General features: G+C 37.8%; 2 protein-coding genes across 3 annotated transcripts in view; both read right to left on the minus strand.

The window, feature by feature from the left end:
* Positions 1–4210, minus strand: part of LOC142978954 (sodium channel protein para-like) — a 71999-nt gene extending 67789 nt beyond the window's left edge. Inside the window, 1 exon segment of the mRNA XM_076123612.1 lies at positions 3975–4210. The gene's annotated coding sequence lies outside the window, so the exon portion shown is untranslated.
* Positions 4211–8754: 4544 nt separating this feature from the next.
* On the minus strand, positions 8755–11397 carry Pmvk (Phosphomevalonate kinase). 2 transcript variants are annotated; one of them, XM_076123560.1, is made up of 4 exons: positions 11251–11397; positions 10967–11053; positions 10588–10784; positions 8755–10269 (listed from the first exon to the last, which is right to left on the minus strand). In XM_076123560.1, exons 2-4 carry the CDS (start codon positions 11041–11043, stop codon positions 9959–9961), a joined length of 585 nt encoding a protein of 194 aa, XP_075979675.1. In that variant the 5' UTR covers positions 11044–11053; positions 11251–11397; the 3' UTR covers positions 8755–9958. The 2 variants fall into 2 exon arrangements, with proteins under 2 accessions (XP_075979675.1, XP_075979676.1); XM_076123561.1 differs by having other exon boundaries at positions 11247–11397.
* Positions 11398–25971: the final 14574 nt, after the last annotated feature.

Raw genomic sequence — 25971 nt, forward strand, 5'->3', positions numbered from 1 at the left:
AGCCTCATTTTATTAGTTGTGAGTTAAGTTTAGTTTAAATACTTTCAACAAGATATGATTCCTACATCACTCGACTCCTACATCTCATTAATTCCATATCACAAATAATAATCACATGATTTCATCATAAATTATGACATAATGAACACATCCAATCTGAAAGCGTTAAAATCCAATTAATATAGGAATTCCCTGGCGAATGCTAGTGCGGTGAATTTGGTCGCAATCGACAAAGACGCCGCACGGTCTGGAAACCAATTGAATGAGATAATTTGGTATGATATGAATGTTTTTACATGTATTCTTGGAAATATATATTTTTGGATAGACGATAGATATGTTATGCTTTAATCCAGATACATATTATATAGAAACGAAAGAAACAAACGTCAAAGAGGAGGAATATAAATCATAGTATTCAAAAAGTTCTCGACAACTATTCATTTACCAACAAATGTTTTAGCATAAATATAATACGGCAAATCATTACTGATTGATTATAAACTATGTTATGTTTGATCTCATTTTAGATTATAGGTACTTTATTCTACTGAATATGATATTGATATAACTAATATTGTGATCATAATTGACTGTTATTACATTATAATAGTTGAATACTGAATTACTAATTAAATTAATTGTTACATAGTAACGAAGAAAGCTAGAAATTATTCCAGCTTTAGTCACTATCTAATGCCATATTAGAATAACATCAATTGGCGAAGCCAGTTTCTATTGTGACTACGTGTGTTTTAAATAAATTAATAATCAAACATATAATTTTAAAAGAAAAGGTATGATCTGTCTACTCGGACTCATATCAAGCTTGGACGGAATACTAAAAGTAAGTACACATTTAGAAATAATCACCAGCACCCAATATTAATTGAGTTCAGAACTGAAAACCAATTAAGCACCTATCTGATTGGTATTTTTACAGGCAATAAATTATTATTTGTGTACCCTACATACCGTACCCGGAATTAAATCGGGACGGAAGGGTCGCCGTCACTCTCTGGAAGGTTCGCGAGGTTTGAACGTAAATCTGGTCACGTTAGACTGAAATTTCCTTCTGTAGGTCTACAAAATGTGGATGTAGATACATGGAAAATGTATTTTTGGAAATCTAGATCTGTATAAAAGTGTTTGAAGATAAGTTGTGTGTTATTTCTGAAATTGAAAGAGTTTAGTTGTCTGTGAAAGTTGAAGGAAAGTTGTTTCGTTACTTCCGCAAGTAAGCAGGTAAGTTTAACTTATTAAACATTAACGCAATTAAATCAATGATTTCATATTGTATTCCTTTGAAGCTCGCAATTTGATGATAATTACCTACAGCTTTTTCAACCGAAATCGAAATCATACGTGTATACTTCAAATCTTCTTCTTTATAAAGCGTAAATGTTGTCTCTAAAATTGTGAATACTGTAAAAATAAATATATTTTCTTCAAATCTTGACACTTATTGAAACGGCTACATTTTTACAGATCAAGAGGCAATGTTCCCTACAAAACTTCAGTTCTGTAAAAAGTACTATTCTAAAGTACATATTACTTGAATCTTTTATAATCCTTACAAACCCATGTGAGTATTCCCTTAAGTACTAAACACGCCTTTGTTTCAATTGTAATAGTCGACATGTACTTACAGACAGATTAAACGCGAACTGATACGACAAATGAAAGTGGAATACTACACTTGTAATTGCACATTGCACACATGCGATAGTTTGCATGAGTTACATGATTCATGTTGTTTAATTATACATATTAAATACTTTTTGTAGCAGGACTTAAGTTATAGAAGGTAATTTGTCTGGTGCATTTAATAATATGTTGGTTGTATCTACAATAAATTTAAAGAACTGACAGTACTGAGTAGTATGTACCGTGTAGTAACTGGTGTACGTCAATTTGTTAGCCAATCTTCAGTACATTGCTGTTTTGACATTACGTACTAATTACTGTTATTAAAAGGAAAAATCAATGAACAGTATAGTGGCTTTCAATATGTTGTCAACTGAGATACAAAAAAGCCCCCTGAGGTGCACGTATTTGAAAGTCAGTATGCTGTACATTGTTTCCTTCCTTAGGTATAGTGATTAACACGTTACGTCAAAAACAGGAATGTACTGAGAATGTCAACTGAGATACGTGATACGCATACTGGTTAAAGTATATAGATGTATTTAGTTATAATTAGTCCTAGAAGGTAACTCTTTACGTTAGTTAAACATGTTACTATAAGCAACATATCTATTAGTCTACCAAACCTCACAAACGGTGTTTCAGTAAGTACTCTAAGTAATCATACAAGAAAAACCATTAACGTTTTAAATCTAAATAGTTCTAGAAAGATCCGCTGAAGCATTTTATAGATAACGTTCTTTACGACTCCCCAAATCGTAAAGTTACGATGTGGGACTAGTGTTCCCCATTGATTTATGGGATGTAAAGGGTAACAATATGTTATGGCGATAACGTGCTCGTTATAGCTGTAACTCGCTCTCCTCTTTGTTGTAACGATCTTTGGAGGTCGTTTGTGTTCAATTATTGCATTCGTAGGTCGGTAGATATCCCAAATTCCCGCCATTGCGACTCCAATGCAGTAATGTCATTTCATTTCAAGTAACACGTTAAATATTGAGTTCTTCAAAGTTTATGTCAATCTAGGAATTGGAAAAAAATGTATACTAAGAATTACTGAACAAATGAAAATATTTTAACTTAGTAGAGTTATTTCAGAACTTATTGAAGTAAATGTTGTGAATAAACAATATATTATATCAAGTAATGCTAAAGACCATTAAGAATGTGGAAATATCTTGCTAATGACTGCTGAACAACCCATTTCCAAAAACTAAGTTTATTCGTGTCATAAAGTGTTGTTGCATTGGTTAAAACTTCCTGAAATTCTTTTAAATCTTACCTCGAAGGTCGCCTTTGTATTCCCGGAAACATTTAAAGCATATGTTAACGAAGCCAATTAAGCGGCATCAGTGTAAAATGCACGATGAGTGTGAGTTTGTGCTCAGAGATTGTTAAAAAACATTAACTTAGTATCTAATTGTTTACCTAAGTACTAATTCATTAGTATTTTGATAATCGTTATCGTAGCTACATAGAACGTAGACCTAAAATCGTTTACGTAGCACGTCTACGACCCTGCTACGTAGCACGTAGCGCGTAGACAAATGACTACTTAAAGATCACTAATGGTGCTCCTATTTGGGAAGACAATTTATTTTAGACGCGGTAATAACAAACCAATGCCATTTACTTAAGTAGCTAAAGGTGAATGGAGCGCAAACATCCCTTTACGTAATCAGCTGAGTAAGGATAAAAACAGATCTAGTTGCACCCCTTTCTTAATAGAGACGTCACTGAAACTGTTTACCGTAAGTGAAAGCGTTGAAAAGTCCTTCGTTTGAAAGTTATTGACATCAATGATCGTATTGTTACGTCAACCAAAAAATATTGTTGATAGATGCGAACGATTCTTGACAGAAAGTCTATCGATCTATCGCTACTGCCAGTAATATATTTCAGAACAACAAGCTTTCTAGATTGGATTTGTGCCTTGTTCCTGAGAAGCAGGAACTAGGTGGTGCTGTATGACAGCCGGGCTGGCTTCCGTGTCGGATTCCAAGTTGGCATGTAAATAATGATGATGACTCTAAATAGGTTAAGTATGGACGAGGATCAATAGCATAGAGCACAATGGTGAAAGCGAAGGCATCGGCGGCTGCGGCGGCGGTGGCGGTGGCGGCGACGGCGACAGCGGCGGCGGTGGCGTAGTGCCGCAGCCAGCGCGGCGTCCTTGCCGCGGGTAATACGCGCGAGTCACGCGAGCGAGGTCGATAGCGGCCGGCGGACAGCCTCCGCGTCAATTATTCAGCACGCGACCGCAGCCGTCACCGCCACCACCACGCGCCCGGACAAAGGGCGAGCGCGCGCACTGCGGCGACACCTACCAGCCACCGGCGGTCCGCGCCCGGCCGTACGTCCTCGTCGAGCCGGAACCGACGTTTATCTTGCCACACTAACAGCGAAACACTCCCAAAGTAATCCTAGTGCGAGCGGTGAGGAGCAGCGAGAGCGCGCGCGATGGTCGCGCGTTACGTAAAGGGCGCGACGTTGCGCGTATCAGCGCGTGTAGCGCGCTCGCGGCGGGCGCTCGGAGCGGGGTCGCGCGCGGAGTGCCGCTACACAGTTATGCAACGCGCCGCCACCGTCGCCCGGACGGGGAAAATCGAACGCGAGGGGCGCGGGAGCGTGCGCGCGCACCCGCGTCGATAGCGCGCCGCCGCACGGCCGCGACCCGCCCGCGCGCGCCGCAGCGCTGCCCCACCACCGACACCGTCATCCGCAATTGACATTACACCGGAGACACCACTCATTTCTGGACGCAACGCACATACTCCGACGAGCTTAATTGACACCGCCGGACGCGCTCAACGTCCATAATTATTCACAGCTACGGAGGCTACAAGGAAAAGTACTTAGCTAATTGCGAGACCATTTTACAATAACTTTCACTGCCGCCGTTGTAGCTTGTTTATTTTAAATTGTTAGCCATCGTTAACATACACAAAACATGTAAAAATATTTCCAGGTTACATGTTAGGAAAACTAATACAAAACCGATCAGTACTAGGTATAGGCATCGCTAAGGCTTGGGAGTGTGTAGTGGACTTTACACTTGCGGGTAGTTGGGGATGTTTCCGTTAGTTATTAAAGTTGGCGCTTCTAGGAAGGCTGCGCGGCTGAAGGTCATTCGTACGTGACCTGCTTATGGACCTCCATGACTATCGAACGAGTAGTGTCTGCGCCAACCGCAGACTTGTGTTGTCCTAGGATTGAAACTTTGAACAAAGGATCATTAACATAATTTTGTAATGTTTATTAATCATTATTATGGATTCATGTCCTGATATTATAATATAAGAAAATCGGCAAATAGCAAATAAATATGTTAATGAATATATAATGTATTGTCGTTAACTACATAAGTAGGTACATGGGAGAGCTTTGTTTGTTCCAGTGCCGCTATCTGGAGTGTCAATGCTAAATATAGAGTTATCTCGGAGGGCGGCTGTCAGAGCACGCGGCTCCATCGCATTGTGGTCGCCAGATCAAGTATACAATTTCATGAATGGTTTCACTCGCTGTAAATAGGACGTTTGAAAATAAACGCGCCACTTTGCGCAATTAAAACAATATTGTTAGCTGATTAAATGGTTTATTTTGTAAAAGCTTCGGGTAGCTTTATGCTACAAAGATTTGACGAATAGTGCTAACTTTATAGATACTTGTAAAACTTTAATGCAAACATCAGTAAGTATAATTACTTATTTCTTTAACGTAGCTTTTAAAGGTATAATATGAACCTTGAAATAATTTGATTCGTTTTACGCCTACTTTTTATTGAACAGTTTCAACAACCTACTTAAATAATAATAGAAGTGGTGCTTGATCCCATAAGACTGGCAAAAAAGTCGTTGCTCTATAAAGATCTCTAGGAAATTTAGTGGTGTCTCCGCGCTGAAGAAGATCAACTCGACGGTCAGTGACCTGGCTTAAGGCGGTCAGCTTATCAAAGATTGGACACTCGATCAGCGCCTCCAGCGTATTTTGAAAGAACTATTTAAGCCAACTAATTATACCTAAATGAGAAGTACACTGTTTGAATGTATCATCAGATTTAAGCTATCAAATTTATATTATTAGTCAAGAATTTAATACGGAAAAAGGATTAGCGTATTTTCAAATACTAATACCTACCTTTTTGTTACGCAATTTTGTAACAGAAAGAACTTGAAGTGTTGAAGCAGTGCGATAGAACTAAGCGTAAAAACTTGTGGTAAGAGATCAACTTCTAACGCGACCTTCGAAGCAAAGATCCTTAACCGGATGTACGCAACAAGAATTCTAAATTCCTAATCCCAGCAAGCATTGTTTAAGTATGGCAATCTTGTGAGTATTACTACAGGTTTGGTAATATAAAAAAGGTTACTTAATAATAAAATATCAAGGTTTAACTGTTATGACTTATAGATAAGTGTCAGATAAACTATCCGAGAGAAAAGACAGCAACTGCATGGAAATAGCTGTTAAAATTCTACTTGATAAGCTAACCGATACTTATCCAGAAATGGTAAAGCTGGAGCTTACAGTAGTAACTATGCAACTACTTCTACTGTGCTAATCTGGAAGTGGTTTAAGTACATTATTTCTCTAACATATTTCTTGTAAATATAAACTCATTGTAACTTATTTAAACATAGTTTTTTGGCAAAGCGGAACACGTGATAAGGGTCAATGACCCTGCCAAATCTTCCAAATTTATGTTACTTAATACATCGTGTTCGTCCAAAATTCTGTGTCATAGTGAATAAACCAGTAGGATATCCTTGTAACCTAAATAGTTATACAGCCCTATATTTTATAGTTAACATCTCAGTAGTACGGCTAGACTTGGTGTCTTGCCAAAGAGGTCTTCATTGCCAGCCAGACTCGGGACAATACCATGCGTCTCGTACTCTCTGATAAATTGATTATTTTTTCTCTTTGGATACTTAGCCGTACGGAGATTTAAATCTTAAACAGCAGCCAAGCGTATATCTTAAAACTTTGGTGTACAAATAAGTAAGCAATAATTAGTCTGTAAACGATTATAATGTCTCCCAAAGTGGTGAATTCAAGAGGTTGACAGAACAGATGGACACTCGCTCACAATCCTACTTCTCTTGTTTCTAAAAAGAACAACTTTGTGTTAAACTCATATACAAACTTATTAGACGCGTTCCTAATGCTACAATATATCGAAACCCGGCTAGCTATTGGGGAAATTTGTATGAAAATCTGATCAGCGCCTCTAACGGTCGTTGTAGTAACTATTTTGACAGAACATTTTAAATGACAAACTTTCGATACTTGACAGTGGTGACTAGAGAATCGCGCTAGAGTATCACCGTACTCCTTTACTTTACCTTGTCATGATATCTTTACTGACTGAAAATTATAGTTATTTTCATTGGAATATTTCGTATTTGTCATTTAAAAATGTATTTGTGAAATACACGGTTGACAGCTGTAGACAGTGTGCCTGTCTACTATCAACCGCGTATTTCATTTGCAAGTGGCGCCGCCTAGCGTGCGATTATATACTCACTAGCATTGATACGTTGCGAAACATGACTGCATTGGCAAGGTCTATTGTGAAGAAACAACGAAAGATTTTGTTTCCTGGCACGAATCCTACGGCCCAGCGCAGACAGACCGGAATAATCCTCGCGCGGTCTCGAGCATTTTCTTTACGGCTCGCGGATGCTCGAGCATGCTCGCGACTGCTCGAGCCTGCGCGAGGAAAACTTTCTAGGTTACCATTCTTCATTAAACAGGCCAGTTTTCGTGAAAATTCGTCAACGATTGCCATGATTATAATTGCTCTTTTGACTGAAGAAGAATAAAAATGACGTTCTCTCTCTTTAAACTCAGTAACAACATTGAAATTTTTCGTACGATGCTCGCGCGTCCTCGAGCATGCGCGGGGATACCCGCGCATCCTCGCGGACGCGCGAGCATTTTTTGACAGGTTCAAGCAATTATGCACTTTATATTTATAAATTTAAAGTTGATTTTCAAGTGCGTTAAAAAAATCCTCTCCGCTGCGCTCCTCTTGGTCTGCGCTGACCCTACGACAAGTTTCGATAGCCTTTGTCCTAAAGAATATGTTTTAGTTCAGCTAGTCCTCAATAGATGTCGCTAGTTATGTTTTTCCATAAATGTATTTAACTTACTATCGAACCAACTGAATCATGACCCATTTTGCCGATAATTCGCTTGACATTGTCAAAACAGTAAGAATTTCGTCTCTATCGTCAAAGTTGCACTTAGGACATTTTAAACATGCATACGACTGTGTTATGATGTATCTACGGCTACATACAACTTTGACCTTTGTTATTACAGTACGTAGATACGTTTTCGATAAATCACTCTTAATTTGAATGTAGAATGTAAATAGTCTAAACTCTTTTCACGATGAAAAAATCTATTTGTGTCAAATGTCAAATAGCACGTCAGCAATCATTTAGAAATCTGTGAAACGTTTCGATTAGGGTAACCACTATAGTCATTGCCCAGCATACAGTGATTGCCAACGTTAAGCAATAATACGTTTATTTTAATTTCTAAAGTAACCAGTTCAAATTAATTGCAATATACCTATGTCACTTTTAGAATTTTATACTGGTTACTTCTTTCGTTAAGTTTTAAAATTAGGTGGACAATTACTGTGATTTTAGAAGTCGTTTTTTTTATTAGTAATTTATTTATATGTTTCCAAAGTTATTGAAACAAATGACTGATGATCCTTCAGAAAGAATATTTAAGTTGCGTTTATAATAGAGTACTACTAGAATACTATTGACCATAATTGTGTATAAATTCCTTAACCGGGTAATAACTATACTGGTTACCCTATATTATTTTATTTTTTATAGTTACATTATTTCCTATAATGGACGCACAAAGATTTGACGCAATAATGACAGATAACAAATTCATTACCAAGGAAACGTAGGTTCAAGCGAATTTCGACCTACATGTATATAGACGTATTTTAGAAAATGAGCACATGGTGGGTCATGATTCAGTTTGTTCGATAGTACATTAAAGCGTGCTAACTAATCGGACATTGTAAAATGCAATGAAGGATTTGGTATATAAAATGAAACAAAGCAGTTTGGTCCATTACATTTACTACATTATTTTATGTTGTGAGAGAGGTATAATATTGAAACTTGTATCTTACTTTCTATTAAAATGACAATAGATACCAATACCAAATGTAATTTAAAGGTTACACAAATTGTGGTAAAGCATACACCAACTACATTTCTATTTTTTTTTATGTATCTGATTGCACCTTATTATTTTAAATAAATGTAGTCCATATTAACTGACATTAAGTAATCTTTCTAATAAAAAAAAATATTCTGAAAATCTGACCACATTTGGCGAAGTAATTAATAAACATACGGAAGAAACAATCATTCGAATGCAGTACCTACTCCTTTTTATAGTCAGTATAGTTTAAAAGATTAAATATCAACCTGCAATTATGAAATATAGTAACCTGCTGCAAAGTGTAAGAGTAAAGAAACAGACTTTGATTTGAATCTAAATCTACTATAGATATATAAACCTTATTAAACTACACTACGGAGATACAGATATACCTGAAATACAAAAACTCCCTCTTGTACAGTCAACCTCAAAAATAAATAGTCATATCCTATCTTAAGAATTATTTTCATAAATAAGTTAAAAAAATAAAAAATTGCTAACATAAACGCGCTAAGAATTTTAAGGTGCAATGCGTAAAAATTAAAATTCTCATCGCTTTTTAGACCCGTTAGCAATTTTGTGTTATGTGTACAAACCAGTCACTCAGGTCCCTTATTTTTTGTTCTTAGTGATAATGTTTCTAGCACTGTACCCCCATCTAGGTTGAACAGGGAATAAGACAAGATGGTATAGCCAGCTGCACCATAGAAGTATAACTTTTATGTGCCTGTGTTTGCAAGGGACCAGGCAATACTTTAAGCATTGCATCTAAACTCATCACTCACTCATGTCCCTGTGACTCATTAATTTACATAAATCACTGTCCCATCATTCTTATAAAAAGTTGAAGTGATATTATTAGAGTTTTATGTTTCTTTCTACAGCAGTAAAATAAACAAAAGATAACATATTTTCACAACATTTAAATAAAATTTTAGGGTATTATGCATATAATAATACTACTTTTCTCATTGAGACATTGACACACTACAAACATAATATATTAAAGTTACGCTGAGATACATTTTTCTTTTCTATCATCTTGGTAAGAAGTGAGAGAAACAAAACACTTATAAAGCCCTAATAGCTTCACACATTTAACTGTTCAAAAATTAGGAAAATCTACGAAACCTACGGGTTCCAGGCTCGGCACCAAGCGATTTACAAATTGTTGTACCCTTTCCAAGTTCTCATTGTTATTATTGAGTACGAGATCCCACTCAGTGTAATCATCTAAGTCACACTCTGACGGTGCATCGTCCACGCCTGGTGTAAAAACATAGCCTCTATTCTTCCTTATTTCTTCATCAGCATTTATTCTGATAGTTCTGACTTTGCTGCCATATGTTTCTTTAAACCATTGGATGTCCGTCTTCCGTCGCACGTCACTTACTATCCAGATTACATTGTCCTTAGCTAAAATATACAGATGATCAAAGTGAATTGTTTACTGTTATATGTTAAGAGCTAATCATATTAAGTACTTCATAATGTGAAGAGAGAGCAAACACTTCAGAATCAACCAAAAAGTGTAATATAGGTATTAAATGCTTCAAAATATTTTTTATTTATTGATTTATTAATAGTTATAACTTTTTTATGTCATTAGTGACCTCAGTCAGTCTTTTGAATAACATTATAAATTATTAAAATAGCAATCCTTTGCTTCAATGTCATGCAACAATACAGAAACAAATAAATTAAACATGAGTTATATTATCACTACGATCTTACCAGACTCACAAGCAGTCCTACAGAAATAGCCATAATCTTTGGCTCTTATCTCCTCACTCCATTTGATCATTTCCAGCCGGTATTGTTCTTTGTACCCACTGTCACTGAGTAACTCATCAAGATCTAAATTCTTCTCTTTTGCCCAATGAGTTTTGATTGGTCGGGATATTTTTACCACCTCTGATTTTCCAGATGTGCTGAAACCATAAATTAATATTGCTAAGATTATTTTATTGTGGGTATTGCACTAGATCAAAGAGATCTAAAGGAGTATTTGACTTGACTGTGATGAAGATATAGCATTAAAAAAATAAGGTCTTTAAAATTTACAAGGGGCTTCTTGCAATATAACAAGGCTAATGGCCTACATATTACTTACTAAGCTTGTAAAGTATTCGAAACATAATCTTTGCCCGACTTTCTCTTGCCACTTATCAACGCAATAACTCGTGGCATGATCGTACACCTGAAAAAAGAAGTGTCTATTTTATATGGTAATCGAAACAAAAGTTAAATCTATTTTTTCAAAAACATTATGCGATTCACCGCAACTATTACGCTTGTGAAAACATTTATTGCAAGAGTACGTGGATTTCTAGAAAAGTAGCATTTTTATTAAACTACAACACAAATAATATAAAGTAATTCATGTAACTAACTCACTACACAAAACGCTGAATCTGAATTACACTGGAATATGACTAGAATGCAATATTGATTTGAGTGCCTGAAACTGTTCTTACTGTACTGTAAAGTGCTCTGTATGTACACACTGTTTGACAGTGTTTGACACTGCGACATTTGATTTGACAGGCGATGTTACCACCTCTGTTTTTTAAAAAATGCTAAATTATTCTTTAAAACGGGCTAGATTTAGAAAATGGTGTAGTAGGTAGATATAAAAATACGGGCTCGACGTGCTAATAGTTACCCGAGTCATGCCTGATTTCATCTACTATACTATTATTTATATGCTGCAGTAAAGCATGAACTGGACTATTTTAAAGACAGATCTATATTTATGAGGTATCAAGGTATGTATAATATACAAGATGAACACATATTATTATGCTTGTTAACAAGTATTATTGGTAAAAAGAGGGCAATTGTAGTATACAAGCAAGTAGTGAAACTAATCAGATTGTTTAATGTAGATTATTTTCATTTTAAACCAGTGTCTGATTACGCGCTAGTCTGTAATTTAAAACTACGATTTGACATTTGTTCGAACCAATCGAATTTGATTTTCAACTCGATACTGTCGGGAGTAAGCCTGCTGTTCTTCTGCGAAATGCTATTTTAGCCCAAAAAGGCTAAGGTGGCAACACATACAGGTCTGGTAGTGACACTAGGCAGTAACAGTGAACTCTCATCAACTTCCATGTCAGTTTGTTAATAAAGAAACATTTTAAAATAATCTTTTTATAGTATGTTTTACATTGTTTTGGAAGTAAATTGCATTTAACACAAAAATTATTATACCAATTTCTTGACCACCTTACGTCATTCATCGCCATCTATAGTCTTTAGCAGTTAACTAGGATTGTATTAAATTTTCAAAAGATGGCGCCTCTAGTCCTTATATCAAGCAATAAAAATAATAGAAATATTTTACAGAAAAGATAGACCTACACTGCCGGTCAAAAGTTTGAGACCACTTGTAAGAATCTTCGTCACCAACAAATTATTTCAAAAGTACATATGGTAAAGACCTAATTTGAACATCTGTGTATTCTATTGTTATTAGAGAATTTCTAAGAACCTTTTCTTTATATATTTTTATCTTATCGTCCTAGAAAGGTCTATTGTTTCAAAACATCAATGAACGCCGCGCAACGACCAAATGGTAAATCATTGTAATTTTTTTATGAGCCGACCAAAACATTGCATATTTTGCTTTTGTTTCTTGTTAACTGGAATTAAGGATTATTTAAACGTTTTAAAACATATTTATTACCTGAGTTTTCATGAAGTTAATCTTTTTTTATCTCGTTTAGTCTGAGCTCATCCTTGTGACAGTGAAGACATCTTAAAATGGGAAAAGTGCACGAAATTAGCAGTGAAACTCGTGCTGTCATAGTTGTTTTACACAAAGAAGGCAAATCTGAACGTGAGATTGCCTCTCAACTTAAGTTGTCGAAGACTTGTGTTCATAACGCAATAACCCGATACAAGGAGACTGGCACTAATCAAGATCGTCCGCGGTCAGGAAGGCCGAGAGCTACTACTTCTAGCGAGGATAATTTTATCGTCGTTACCAGCAAGCGGAATAGACGCCTAACAGCACCAGAAATCTGCGCTGAAGTGAATAAAACCCGATCCGAACCTGTGTCAGTGACTACAGTAAAAAGACGATTGAGAGATGCCAAGTTGTTTGGTCGCGTCGCTGTACGAAAACCACTACTAAGGCCACAAAACAAACGGAAACGGATGCAGTGGGCCCTTACCCATCAAGACTGGTCTGAAGAAGAATTTAAAAAAGTTCTTTGGACAGATGAATCCAAATTTGAAATATTTGGATCAAAACGACGAGTTTTTGTTCGACGTAGCGCCGAGGAAAAGATGATGCCAGACTGTGTGGTGCCAACAGTCAAGCATGGAGGTGGTTCCATTATGGTCTGGGGATGTTTCTCGAGCCACGGAACCGGAGATTTGGTACGAGTCGACGGAATTATGAAAAAGGAGCAATATAAAGAAATACTAGAGCAAAATGCCGTTCCGTCTGGTTTGCGATTAATCGGCGATGGATTTATTTTCCAGCAGGATAACGATCCAAAGCATAGTTCAAAATTATGCAGGGGCTTTTTGGAACAAAAAGAGACAGAAGGGGTGTTAAAAAACATGGTGTGGCCTCCTCAGAGCCCGGATCTCAATCCAATTGAGCTTTTATGGGAAGAGCTGGACAGAAATGTCCACAATTGCTGTCCCTCCTCCAAAGAAGACATGTGGAAGGTGTTACAGGAGAGCTGGAATAATATTTCACCAGAGACAATAAATAAATAAATTGCTCGTATGCCGAGACTAGTGAAAAAAGTGATAAAGTGTAAAGGTGGATTTTTTGACGAAAAATCAGTTTAAGATATGAAGGGCATTTTTGATGTATACCATTGTAATTTCTCTACTGTTTTGTTTTATTTTAGAAGTATGTATATTAGTTAATAAGTATTTTAAATAATAATTAAACATTTTGTTTTATATTTTGAGTTTTATTCCATTTTCCTTCTTTTATGTAGGTGGTCTCAAACTTTTGACCGGCAGTGTACCAATGCAATTAATATATAATTAAGGGTCAGCGCAGACCAAGAGGAGCGCAGCGGAGAGGATTTTTTTAACGCACTTGAAAATCAACTTTAAATTAATTAAAATAAAGTGCATAATTGCTTGAACCTGACAAAAAATGCTCGCGCGTCCTCGAGGATGCGCGGGTATCCCCGCGCATACTCGAGGACGCGCGAGCATCGTACGAAAAATTTCAATGTTGTTACTGAGTTTAAAGAGAGAGAACGTCATTTTTATTCTTCTTCAGTCAAAAGAGCAATTATAATCATGGCCCAGTCTACCATCTTTGATGAATTTTCACGAAAACTGGCCTGTTTAATGAAGAATGGTAACCTAGAAAGTTTTCCTCGCGCAGGCTCGAGCAGTCGCGAGCATGCTCGAGCATCCGCGAGCCGTAAAGAAAATGCTCGAGACCGCGCGAGGATTATTCCGGTCTGTCTGCGCTGGGCCTAAATAAGAAAAAAGCATTTTTGCTGAACAGAAAAGAACTCGCCTTATATAGCTTAGTTCACGTAATGCTCCGGTAGATGGCAGCATACATTGTGGTTTTAAGTTTTCAATCTAATCTATTCCTATATAATACTACTACAAATTAATGTTACATCTAAATCATCCAATAGTTACCAAGTGATTTTACTTGATTGTTGAGAATTTATTTAAAAGAAGAAAAGTATTTTTTAAATCTGCAATTTCGAATAGGTAGTTATAATAGATTGAAAACTTTAAGTGTCGAGCTCTATCTTCGGAAATATCAGAATTATAAGAAAAGATTTACGAACATTTACCGTTAACAACCGTGAAGTTCATCTAGTACCTATCCATCCTTTAAAAATAAATCGATCAATCGTTGTGATGGTCCATTGAGCAATTAGTGGATAAATTAATAATCTACATTACTCACATTTTTTCTGATAATAGCTTCGTAATATTATTCTGTGACTGTTTATTATGTAGCGAGTTGTCTATAAAAACGATATTCTATGGCCGCAAGGGGTTAACGCGGCTGACGTCTGAACATCTGCTCTCCCCTTTGTAAGGGAGAGAACACGCAGGCAGGTACTCGCTCGATAGGCACCTACCTACCCTATAAATATCTCTCATAAAAGATTGAATGTACTTCAATAAAGTAAGCCTACGCAACTATTGCCTAATATCTAATAGATATAAGCTAAGCTTTTAAATGGAAATATGTTAGATAATAATCATCATACAAATATTCGTAGATATAGCTAGTAAATGAACTACGTCGGTATTCAATAAAACTTATCAATATTGTTCATTACTAAACCGATATCCGTGACTAAGTGAATGAATACCTCGGCGCGGTATCTCGACTGACACGTAGTACCATGCCATCGCCCACGCCACGTTATTATACCCAACATAACATATATCTAACTATTAAATAAATTCGTGCCGACACGAAAAAAATGGCGTTATTTGAATGCCGGCCGATAATTTAAATGTAGCAACAACCGCTTTTAGCTTACAACCTTAATTGACTTAAAAATGCTTATCAATATGACGCAGCCATAAAAAACATTTCAACACAAACAACTACTTGTAAATGTAAACTTTAAACGAACCCAACAAAAGCTCAATTTAAAACAACGGCGATTCCAACTTGTACTGTTTCGGAACAAGGATAAAGTTGGAAGCACGATGCACGCTCACGACTTTCTGAACAACTCCGGACATGACATTCCACGTTTCGCTGTAGATTAGAACGGGACGGATAGCGACCTACCCGCTGAAAAAAACGAGACAAGCGACCACCGAGCAGTCCACGTGGACTGCTTAATATCAACACAGGAGCAACGACCAATAGAAAACGGTACCGCTAATGTATTTCTCACCTCCGCACTCACACCAAGGACGGCTGCCATTTTTACATTATTTATACGATTCTAAACTTTGTGCCGTGCACTTAGAGTTTTAAATCTCGTGTTGCGGTGACAGGGTATTCCATTTTCGAAATGACTTATAAAAATGTGATGTTATGATTTTGGGTCATATTACCGAGGAGGTAGGGTAGGTAGTCGCGCGGTGAGTGTTCTGCGGTTCTTGAATTTAAAACGATTCCCAAGAACACGGGCGCAAGTTGGTGAAGGTTGGAGGAGGCCGCGGTGCAAACTGCATCGTCACAGAGCGCCCCCCGGCCCACCCCGGAGGCCGAGCCGGCGCCCGGAGCTCTCCCGCCGCGTATTGTAGCCCGGTGTATAAGCTGTGTGTGTGTACGTCTGTTCAGAGTCAACTGTTGTGCTGAGCCACGACGTTTTCATAGCTCTCGGAGAGGTGCATGCAGCCGCCGCCGCTCGCTCGCTGCACTCAACGCCGGCAATATTTTGCTGTTGCAATATGCTACCTACTCTTTTACTTTTTGTAGCGTTTGTTTGACCAACTGAACAAAGGATTTTCACATGAGGCAATTATATGGAAAATGCTTGCAGGTAGTTTACCACTTTACTTGTACCTGCATATCTACTTATTAAATTGAATAGGTACGTTGGTACACTCGCTAGCTTTGAGCTTCTAAACCAATTAGGTAGGTAGACGACTTCTGACACAGAGCTGACAAAGCGTTTGAGTATTATAAGAGGAGGCGAAGACATCGCTGTACCCGATCAAGGTACCTAACATAACTTAACATACAAAATGAAACATAATAACATCAAAAAAGATCAAACAAATATAAAAAGTCAATATCCAAAACATCAGTCTACATTCGTTACAGATTACCTTCACCCACTCGGGCTACTTTTTATGAAAAACAAAATAACGAGATTCAAATCAAAACTCGTTGTTAGAAACAAATCGACTCTTTAAAAGCTCCTTTACGATTACGTTTTTGATTCAATGGAAGGGGATCTTTTGTGGATGGCACGCCCGGAAATATTACCCTCAGATGTGCCCCCATTCACCCCCTCGACTCAAACAACTGATGTCTTCACTCATGCACTGCAACTGAAACAAATCTACTAACTAAACTCTACCTCCTGCATTATACCTATTTTAAAACAAGTTATTACATTTATAGACGATATAAGCTTTTGTGGAATCATTGCTGGCTGGTAGGTAACATACTTAATTATTATTAATTAACCACACATGTACCTACTCGTATATTATTATGTTACTTCTCGATTACTAATCTATTATCCTACATTTAACATTTAAATAACAGCTAATTAAATTAAATTAGCCATTAGGTGTCTACATCCTGTAGCAATAAAATAATAGTTACATAGAGTCGACACGACAAGTTCTCAGTGTGTGAGCAAGTATTTTTTATTAGCGTAGAGGCAAATTATGATACGCGTCAATTGGCTCATTCTCATAAATTGATTGAACGATCCGGCTCGCGCAGCGCTTGCAGCGCTTCACTACTTTACTTTAACAACTCGTCGTGTACTTTTTGTCAAGAGAGTTTTCTTGAAACACCTAAGCGCGTCGACTAATGGCTACCGACGCGTTCCACATCAGAAGCTTTTTGTAAATGATGTACCTTCGAGGGGAAGCGGTATCGCAGTGTGGACAAAACGTTCCCGCTTTATTTGAGCTAATATTTGATTTATAGACGAAGTTATTAGGCCGGCCGGCCCCTCCATGAAAAAAGCTGCAGAATACGTTTTTGTCTCGCCAACCATTCACACTGTGAACGCTTTTGTGTGCTTTTTTTCTATAAGACGAGTGAGTTATGTTAATAGTTCCAAGTCACAGCGGACGTCTTGAATAAGTAGGCCGTTCAGATAAGGGCTAGACAAGATTAGGGGCAAAAAACCACTAGACACATTTAAAGACATAGCCGAGTAACTTGAACACTAAATAAAAACGCTATCTTTACAGCCCAGTTACCTATTACTGCAGTGGACATAATCTATCCTAAAATGGCATCGCATATGGTTGTTTGTTATCGATATCATATAATCCACCATTCATAATGCGAAGTGAGTGTAGTGTGTGGTGGACAGGGCGCGGGGGACGCGGCTCTGACACGCCGCACGACACGCTCGCATTAGTCAACACAAACAAAAAGGGAATAAATGCTGGAATAAAATACTTTTAATTTCCCCGGGCGCCGCTAATCGGGCCGCGTCGATGGAGGGCGCCAAATCGCCCTTTTTATTTTACTGTATGAACGCAAATCCGGCGGGAAAACGGCGTTAGACGAGCGGAGGGCGGCGAGGTTAGCGGCGGGGGGGTGCGGTCACGCGCTCGGAATTAGCGCTCGCCCCGCGCGCCCGCGCCCCCGCACTTGACCCGCGCGAGGTGTCACCGAGCACGTTACCTACCCGCAAAAAATAGGGGGTGAGCCGCTCCGCACCGCACCGGGAGGCGCTGCACGGATTTTGTTTTTAATTTTTTATGATTTCGCTTCGATAGGACTTCGATGCTAACTGGAGTCAATTTGGAAAATAAAAGAATAATAATAGGTGTGGTGAACCTAAACTCCACCTAAACTCCTTCTACTCTATGGTAGATGCCATATATTAATCATATAACGATTTGGCATTCTCTGTCAATAAATATATCAAACACGTAATGCTCGTATTTTATTAATACATAATATTGGCGACGAGGAAAAACTGAACCTAAATGGAAAAGCTACGTAAAAAACGGAGCACCCTACGTGGGATGCTCACCAGACTCGATACCTACATCGAGCAAAGGGCGACGATGTCTGACGAGGACATCACCGCTCGCTCCGCAGCCTTGAAGGACACCATAACAGCACTGCGAGAGTTACAAGAGAAGATAGAAAACAAAACCATAGATGATAACGATGAAACAGCGTATTTACACGAACAAAATTACGGCTACGAATTCGAAGAACTTCACACTATTTTAGTATCAAAACTTTTAACAAAAAAAACCATTATTCAAGGTCAGCGACAGGAAGACCAACATAGAATATACCAAAAATACAATTTAATCCTTTACATGAATCAGAAACGTTCAATAACTTTAAAAAACATCTGGAAGTGTACTTTAGACTTAATGAAATTACTGAGCCCCACATGAAGACAAATATTCTTCTGTCTACATTATCACCAGAACTCCATGAAAAATTAAGTGATTTAATAGCACCAGACGAACCATTGAATAAGACATTTAACGAAATTACTGAAACACTTGACGACTACTTAGACCCAAAACCTAGCAAATGGGTTCTCCAACATAAATTTATATCGAGAACTCAAAAATCGGATGAAACAGTAGCGCAATACGCCGCAGATTTAAAAAAGCTCACTACCAACTGCGAATTTAAATGTCAACACTGCCAGAAAAACATTTCAGAAAGCTTTTTATCTCTTCAACTCATAAGAGGATTGAAAGATAGCGACGCACGTACAAAAATTTTACAAGACCGAACAGTATGTACATTTAAACACCTGACACAGATTGCAACATCTATTGAAATGAGTAAAGCAGAAAATACATCAATGCTTCCGAATGAACAACCAAGTAGTGACAATATCAATAAAATTTCCACTGATTCCTACAATAATTCAAAAAAATCTCCTTTTAGAGGAATCACACCAAGAGATTTAAAAGGGAAATGTTTCCGCTGTGGTTTAAATCACGAAACCAAGAAATGTAGCGCTATAAACATAACATGCTATAAATGCAAGAAGGTCGGACACTTAGCTAGTGTGTGTCTACAACGGCGCTCAGATGCGAAGCCCAGTAAGACTACACCGGATATAAATCAATTAAACGACTCAGCGATAAGCGATGATGATGAATGGAATGATATTAATGTTATATCTGGTGAAACATCCGAAAAATACATGATAACGGTACACATTGAATAATTTTCCACCCACATCAAACGTTACCAGCAATGAGTACAATGCGATTATTCCACTACGCTCATTTCTTATCTGGATTTGACTACAACATTGAATACAGAACTTCGCCTAACAACTCAAATGCAGATTACCTATCCAGGTTCCCAGTAGAAAACACAAAGGCAAACAAAATGGACCAGAATTACAGCTTTCAACTTCAACAAATACATACCATTGATGTCAACCCAAATATCATAGCGAAAGAGACAAGTATTGATTCCGATTATACACCATTAGTACTCGCATTACAAACTGGCCGATCACTTAAAACGCTCGGTTACAATGATAATGAATTTACTTTACAAGATGGATGTATACTAAGAGGAACGCGAGTCTTAATCCCAAAAACATTACGCGAACGAGTGCTGGACGAACTACACCTCGGTCACCCGGGCATTGTGAAAATGAAGCTACTGGCCCGCAGTTTTGTATACTGGAAAGGAATTGACAATGATATCGAAACAAAAGTTAAGTCCTGTAGAACATGTAGATTACAACAAAATGAACCAGAGAAAGCACCACTACACCACTGGGAACACCCAAAGGGCCCCTGGCAAAGGCTTCATATTGATTTTGCCGGACCTGTTTACGGATACTATCTTTTAATAGTTGTAGACGCATTTTCGAAATGGACAGAGATTATACCTACTAAATCAACGACAAGCTCTTGGTGCATCCAAAAATTGAAAGAACTATTTTGCACCTATGGAACACCTCTACTCCTTGTCTCAGACAATGGCCGACAATTCGTATCGGGAGAGTTCGAAAAATTTCTAAAAGACTGTATGATTTCGCACAAAACCTCTGCTCCATACCACCCTGCAACCAATGGACAAGCTGAACGATACGTACAAACAGTCAAGAGAATCTTACGAAGCTTAGAGGGAGAAAGGGGTAATCTTCAAGAGAAACTTGTTATGGTAAAAACTCGCCTCAGACGGACACCAAACTTGAATGGTCAGACACCTTATCAGTTAATGTTTGGAAGAGAAGTTCGAACAGCATTACACTGCATGTTTCTAAACACCCATAAGGAAACTACATCAAAACATCAAGAGATCAAGGTCAGACAGTTGGAAGTCGGCGAACGTGTACAGGCCCGTGACTACACGAGTGCTTCGCACCGTTGGCAGTTTGGTACTATCACAAGACGTCTAGGCCGACTTCATTACGAGATCCGCACCGACAACGGCGATGTCTGGCGCCGACACCTCAACCAGGTGTTGGCTGCATCTTATATTCAGAACAGCTAAGAGGTTAGGAGGGGAGAAATGTGGTGAACCTAAACTCCACCTAAACTCCTTCTACTCTATGGTAGATGCCATATATTAATCATATAACGATTTGGCATTCTCTGTCAATAAATATATCAAACACGTAATGCTCGTATTTTATTAATACATAATAATAGGTATAGTGTAGTTTTCTGATTCTGTCGATACGTGCGTGAGTATGGGCAAGTATTGACTACCGCAATAGCAACTCATACGTATGTCTAGTCGGCCATAAAACTTAGAAGCATGTATCCGATGGGTGCGAGGCCGGCGCAAGCCACTAATTGACTCACAAACAACCCATAGAGACCGCAAATACTGAGATATTGCAGCTTCAGTGCCAAACAATGACACACATTGTGTCATTTATCGAGCTGTACTGTAAATTATTATTTATTAAAGATTTCCTTCCCTATATGGATGATGTGTTTATTTATAGCTAAATACCAACGCAATACGTAACCTTACTCGGGTACTAATTAGTTGAGCACTTACCTGTTTACATGGGGCACGAATTAGTTAATTGCTACCTACATGAATAAACATTATTGCTTACTTACTAACTAATATAAGTAAATGAGAAGGCATTATAGCGTAAGTAATAGATACCGAAATAAAATCGAAAACATTACCACACTATAATTAAAAAACTCTATTCTTAATGGTTTTAATAACAATGTACCTACCTACAGACAATACCAGTCATAATTAACAAATGAAAATCGTCATTTTTTTTAAATTTATATAAAGGCAATTGCACTTACAATGGAATAAACAGATGTTTTTATTTCAATCAATAGTTCATAAATAGTGGAGCGAATAGTAAATTGGGCAGGCGTACCCGCGGGCAGTGACAAGGCGCGCGGTTTGGCTCACACTTGACGGTGTGGCTGTGCGCGAGGTGTCGCTAGGGATCGGCGGTCTTCAGCCGGCAGTAAAAATACGTGCGGGTATTTCCTGTCCCCGCGACAGCCTCGACTGGGGAGACGCGGGGGCGATAAATAACTCAGTTTGCGGCCGGAGGGGGCGAGCGGGCGGGGTGCGCGGGGCGCCGGGGGCGGGGTGTTATTTGTAGGGCTCGCGTGTGAATTATTCGTGGGTTCACGCGCGCTGTTTGCCCGCCGTCTTGTGGAGTGGCGCGCCGACCCTCGTTAATGAAATTTCATATCGTTCCCGCCGCGTCGCGCTCCATTGTTGATGCACATCACTGAGCCATTCAAACTACTGGATTGTTACACTTCACTGTCCCTAATGAGTACGTCTACCTTATTGTTATTTGACAATGCGAGGATTCGCGTGTAGGCGCGTAGGTGGCTCATACCTCTATTTTAACGGTGCTGCACTGTGTGAGCACAATGAGTAGGTGAAGGTAATCAATAAGTATTTTGAAGCAGTAAGTTAGCATTACGCGCTAGGTGATTAATTATACGCGATTACCGATTTAAGCAGCAAAAAGTATTGTAAGATTGCGAGCCCAGTGACGCGTATCGCGTATACATTTCGTGTTCGCATGCTGATAAGTAATAAAGATTATGTAAAGCAATAAGTGTTTTTCATCGTCGCCGGACCGGGGCGTCGGTGTAACGTAATTAGACAGCACCCTTGTTGCGAGTGCGTTGGTCCGAAACAGCTGTCGCAATGGAATATTAATAAATTGCCTTTGGCATGTAAATATCCGGCTGCTTGTTACAAACAATTTACTTAATTTAGACTGCACTGGTTTACAAGCGTTCCGTGTAATGTAAATAGTTGAATGTTTAATGAAATGTTAAGTAGCAATTAACGCGTGAGAGGCGCGCCATTAGCCTGACTTATCCGCGGTTCACTGACACTGCTACCTCACATACTCACACTCACATCAGATGCCTCACTACTCACTACTCACTACATACTACTTACTGTATCATGTGTAGCTTCATTTACTTACCTTTGGAATAACTAAGCGCGCTAACTATTACCTAGAATATTAATTGATTCATATCTGTATAAAAATCCATCGTTGTAATTAGATAATGTCTCAACAGACAATAAAACCAGGCTAATTTATAATATCCAAAATAATTCCTTGTCCAGAGATCCACATGCTTGTCAATTCGCGGTACACAAGATCTTTCTCGAAACAATTCCATGGCAAATAAACAAGTAAATAAATAAGACTCAAACGTACGATAGAGTCACACTGACATATTAAAGGCTCGTGTCGATTGAACAACAAAAAGTGTTCACTACTTAGTAGTATACGAGTGTACGTACATATGTAGTCCACGTGGTAATTGATGAATGGCATCATATCGCCGAGTGCCGTCGTTTAACAAGTGTGATCGAGCGATTGTTCTCGCGCTATCTATTAACTGTTATATTGCTACATTATTGACGTGTTATATCTAAAAGTTCCTCTGTACCAATTGATTGTAACGTTATTTTGTAAGGAAAATGTTTGTAGACAATATTTGTAATTGATAATGCTTCTTTTAATGACACGATAAGATAGTAGGATTAAACAAAATAAAAGTATTAGGAAATACCTTATGATACAATTTGTCAGAAAATAAAAAAGTATTAAGGTGGAATTACAATAAGCATCACAAGATTAGTACAAGTATTTAGTACGTACTATTTAGTTAAGAGGCTTATATTATGTTTGAAGAACATAGAGTGTATTTTTCCAGATTTGGCATGGATTACTGTTGATTTTTTGCGTATTTAGAAATATAGAGTCACTCTACGACTGACTCCGTGGCGCAGTGGTTAAGGTTGCTACACTACTACCATTGCATCAGGAGGCTCGATTCCCACACGAAACAATAAATTTGTGCGATCCACAAATAATTGTTTCGGGTCTGATTGTACTTTGTTTCCGTTGTTTGTATGTCTGTAAAAGAGCCAGCAACACAAGAGCAATTCTTAGTGCGGGAGTTGTCTATTTTAAGAGTAATAACTACTCTACATCTCATCACATTTATTCTTACCACTTTTTAGGTGCTACCAAGCGAATAATGCTTTCAAAGCGCACACGTTACAATAAAATGATTTCATGAAAATAATAACAGTGGTATACGTAGGCCGTAGGTAGGTAATTGTGCTGCCACAAGCGATACCATTGCACCTGTTACACTCACGATATTCCGCCGGCAGTCGTGTAGGACTCTGTGCTAATGCTGCACATAATTATGTTGTCAAAGAGATGCGTATTCAGTGAACTAGCTATGTGTGGTATCAAACAACAGCTTAATGACGACTATGGCCCATGTATCAATGTACACGTACGTGTCACTAGCTGTACTAATACTAAAACTAATATTATAAAGCTGAAGCGTCTTCTTCTTATCGTATGGTTAGTGGTCAACCTAGTGTCGAAGTTGTTCAAGCCGCCCAAAAGGCCTTTGACGTGGCTAAAGAGTTTGTTTGTTTGTTTGAACGCGCTAAGCTCAGGAACTACTGGGCCGATTTGAAAAATTCTTTCAGTATTGGTTAGCCTATTTATTGAGGAAGGCTATAGGCTAAAAACCATCACGCTACGACCAATAGGAGTAGAGTATCAGTGAAAAATGTTACGAAAACGGGGGAAATTATGACTTATTCTCTTTTATGTGTCGCAAGCGAAGTTGCGCGGGTCAGCTAGTGTGTCTGAATGTAAGATAATAAGTACATTGTGTTCTGTTGGCACAGTTGGCTTTACAACGCTTGTACGAATTTGTGTTGTCATTTATAGATGAGCTCTATGTGTACTGTTTTTATATAGTAAAGAATAATTAATAACTGTACCTACCTAGGCATATTTTGTTTAGTGCGCAATTTTGTCCGTCTTTCTAATTTACTTTAAAAGTAATGTTAAAAATAAAGTATCGTCTTATCTTTGCAGTTAATTAAATTCCTATTGGAGTCTTTGGCAATAAATTCAGCCCTGATTAACAGCTTATATCATCAACAAAAAATCTGATAGGTATTGATTTTAAAAGTGCAACGATTAATGTCATCATTACTTTCATTCCTCATTTGTTCGCGTGAAAATATTTTCCTTGGTAAAATGTTAAGTTAATCCATGTTATAAGCTATCAATTTACCAAATTGCATTAAAATCTGTCTATTACATTTATAATATTAGTAGGATAGTATGTAGTTAGTAAACTAAAATGCATTAGTTATTGACTTATCGATCATGTATTACATAAAAACATAATATATTCCGTATCTCGCAGTCGTGGTACTCGTGGTATCGTAGTGTCTGTTCGTGTATTAGCGCAGCGGGCGACACTAAACATGTGTTACGTATAACTAAACCACTTCGCAGCGAGCGCCTCCACTTACACGCGCTGACTTTATAAAGTTCACACTGTAGGGGTTCGTGTTAAAGATTCAGTAGGTTATAGTAATGTAGAGGACTTTATAGTAGTTAATTATATCTATACTAATATTTTAATGCGAAAGTTTTAATGCTTGTATGTCTTTTTGTTGCGATGAATGTACTCTGTCGCTTCAAAACTACTAGATGGATTTTGATGAAATGTGGGACACAAATAGAGTGTAGCGTGGAGTACGTTGTACACTTTTAAGTATTTCACACGGATAAAGTTGCGGGCTGAAGCAATTTTTGCATTTAATCTTAAGTTATATCACTAGCATTGATTCCATTTAAAAAAAAAAAATGTAATTTGTAAGGAATGTATTTGTCATCAGATAATGACATTTACTAGAAACTACGATGACTTGTACCAAATAATTTTGACGTATATTTAAGGAGCCACGATAAGTTAATCCGAGATAGAGATTTTTAAAGTAAAGATAAGGGAATATTACAATAAACATACGCAAGTGGGTATCTTAAGACCGTATAATTCTGAAGCAATTATTATAATATCAGAGATGATTATGATCCCTCATTATTGATTGTGGTATCTTGTGGAATTATCCGCCATTATTACAAGTAATGCGTAAAGAGAGACACGTGAGACTTGTTTTGCTCGCGACTAATTGTGATA

This window comes from Anticarsia gemmatalis, chromosome 15 (genome assembly GCF_050436995.1).
Source record: "Anticarsia gemmatalis isolate Benzon Research Colony breed Stoneville strain chromosome 15, ilAntGemm2 primary, whole genome shotgun sequence".
NCBI lineage: Eukaryota > Metazoa > Arthropoda > Insecta > Lepidoptera > Erebidae > Anticarsia > Anticarsia gemmatalis.

Bases quoted from the DNA above. Each gene is read 5' to 3' on its own strand.
- Pmvk (XM_076123560.1), bottom strand. From the start codon at position 11,043: ATGCCACGAGTTATTGCGTTGATAAGTGGCAAGAGAAAGTCGGGCAAA. The intron at 10,785-10,966 runs GTAAGTAATATG...TTATGGTTTCAG, and splicing joins TCGAATACTTTACAAGCTTA to CACATCTGGAAAATCAGAGG. The intron at 10,270-10,587 runs GTAAGATCGTAG...TGTATATTTTAG, and splicing joins TAGGACTGCTTGTGAGTCTG to CTAAGGACAATGTAATCTGG.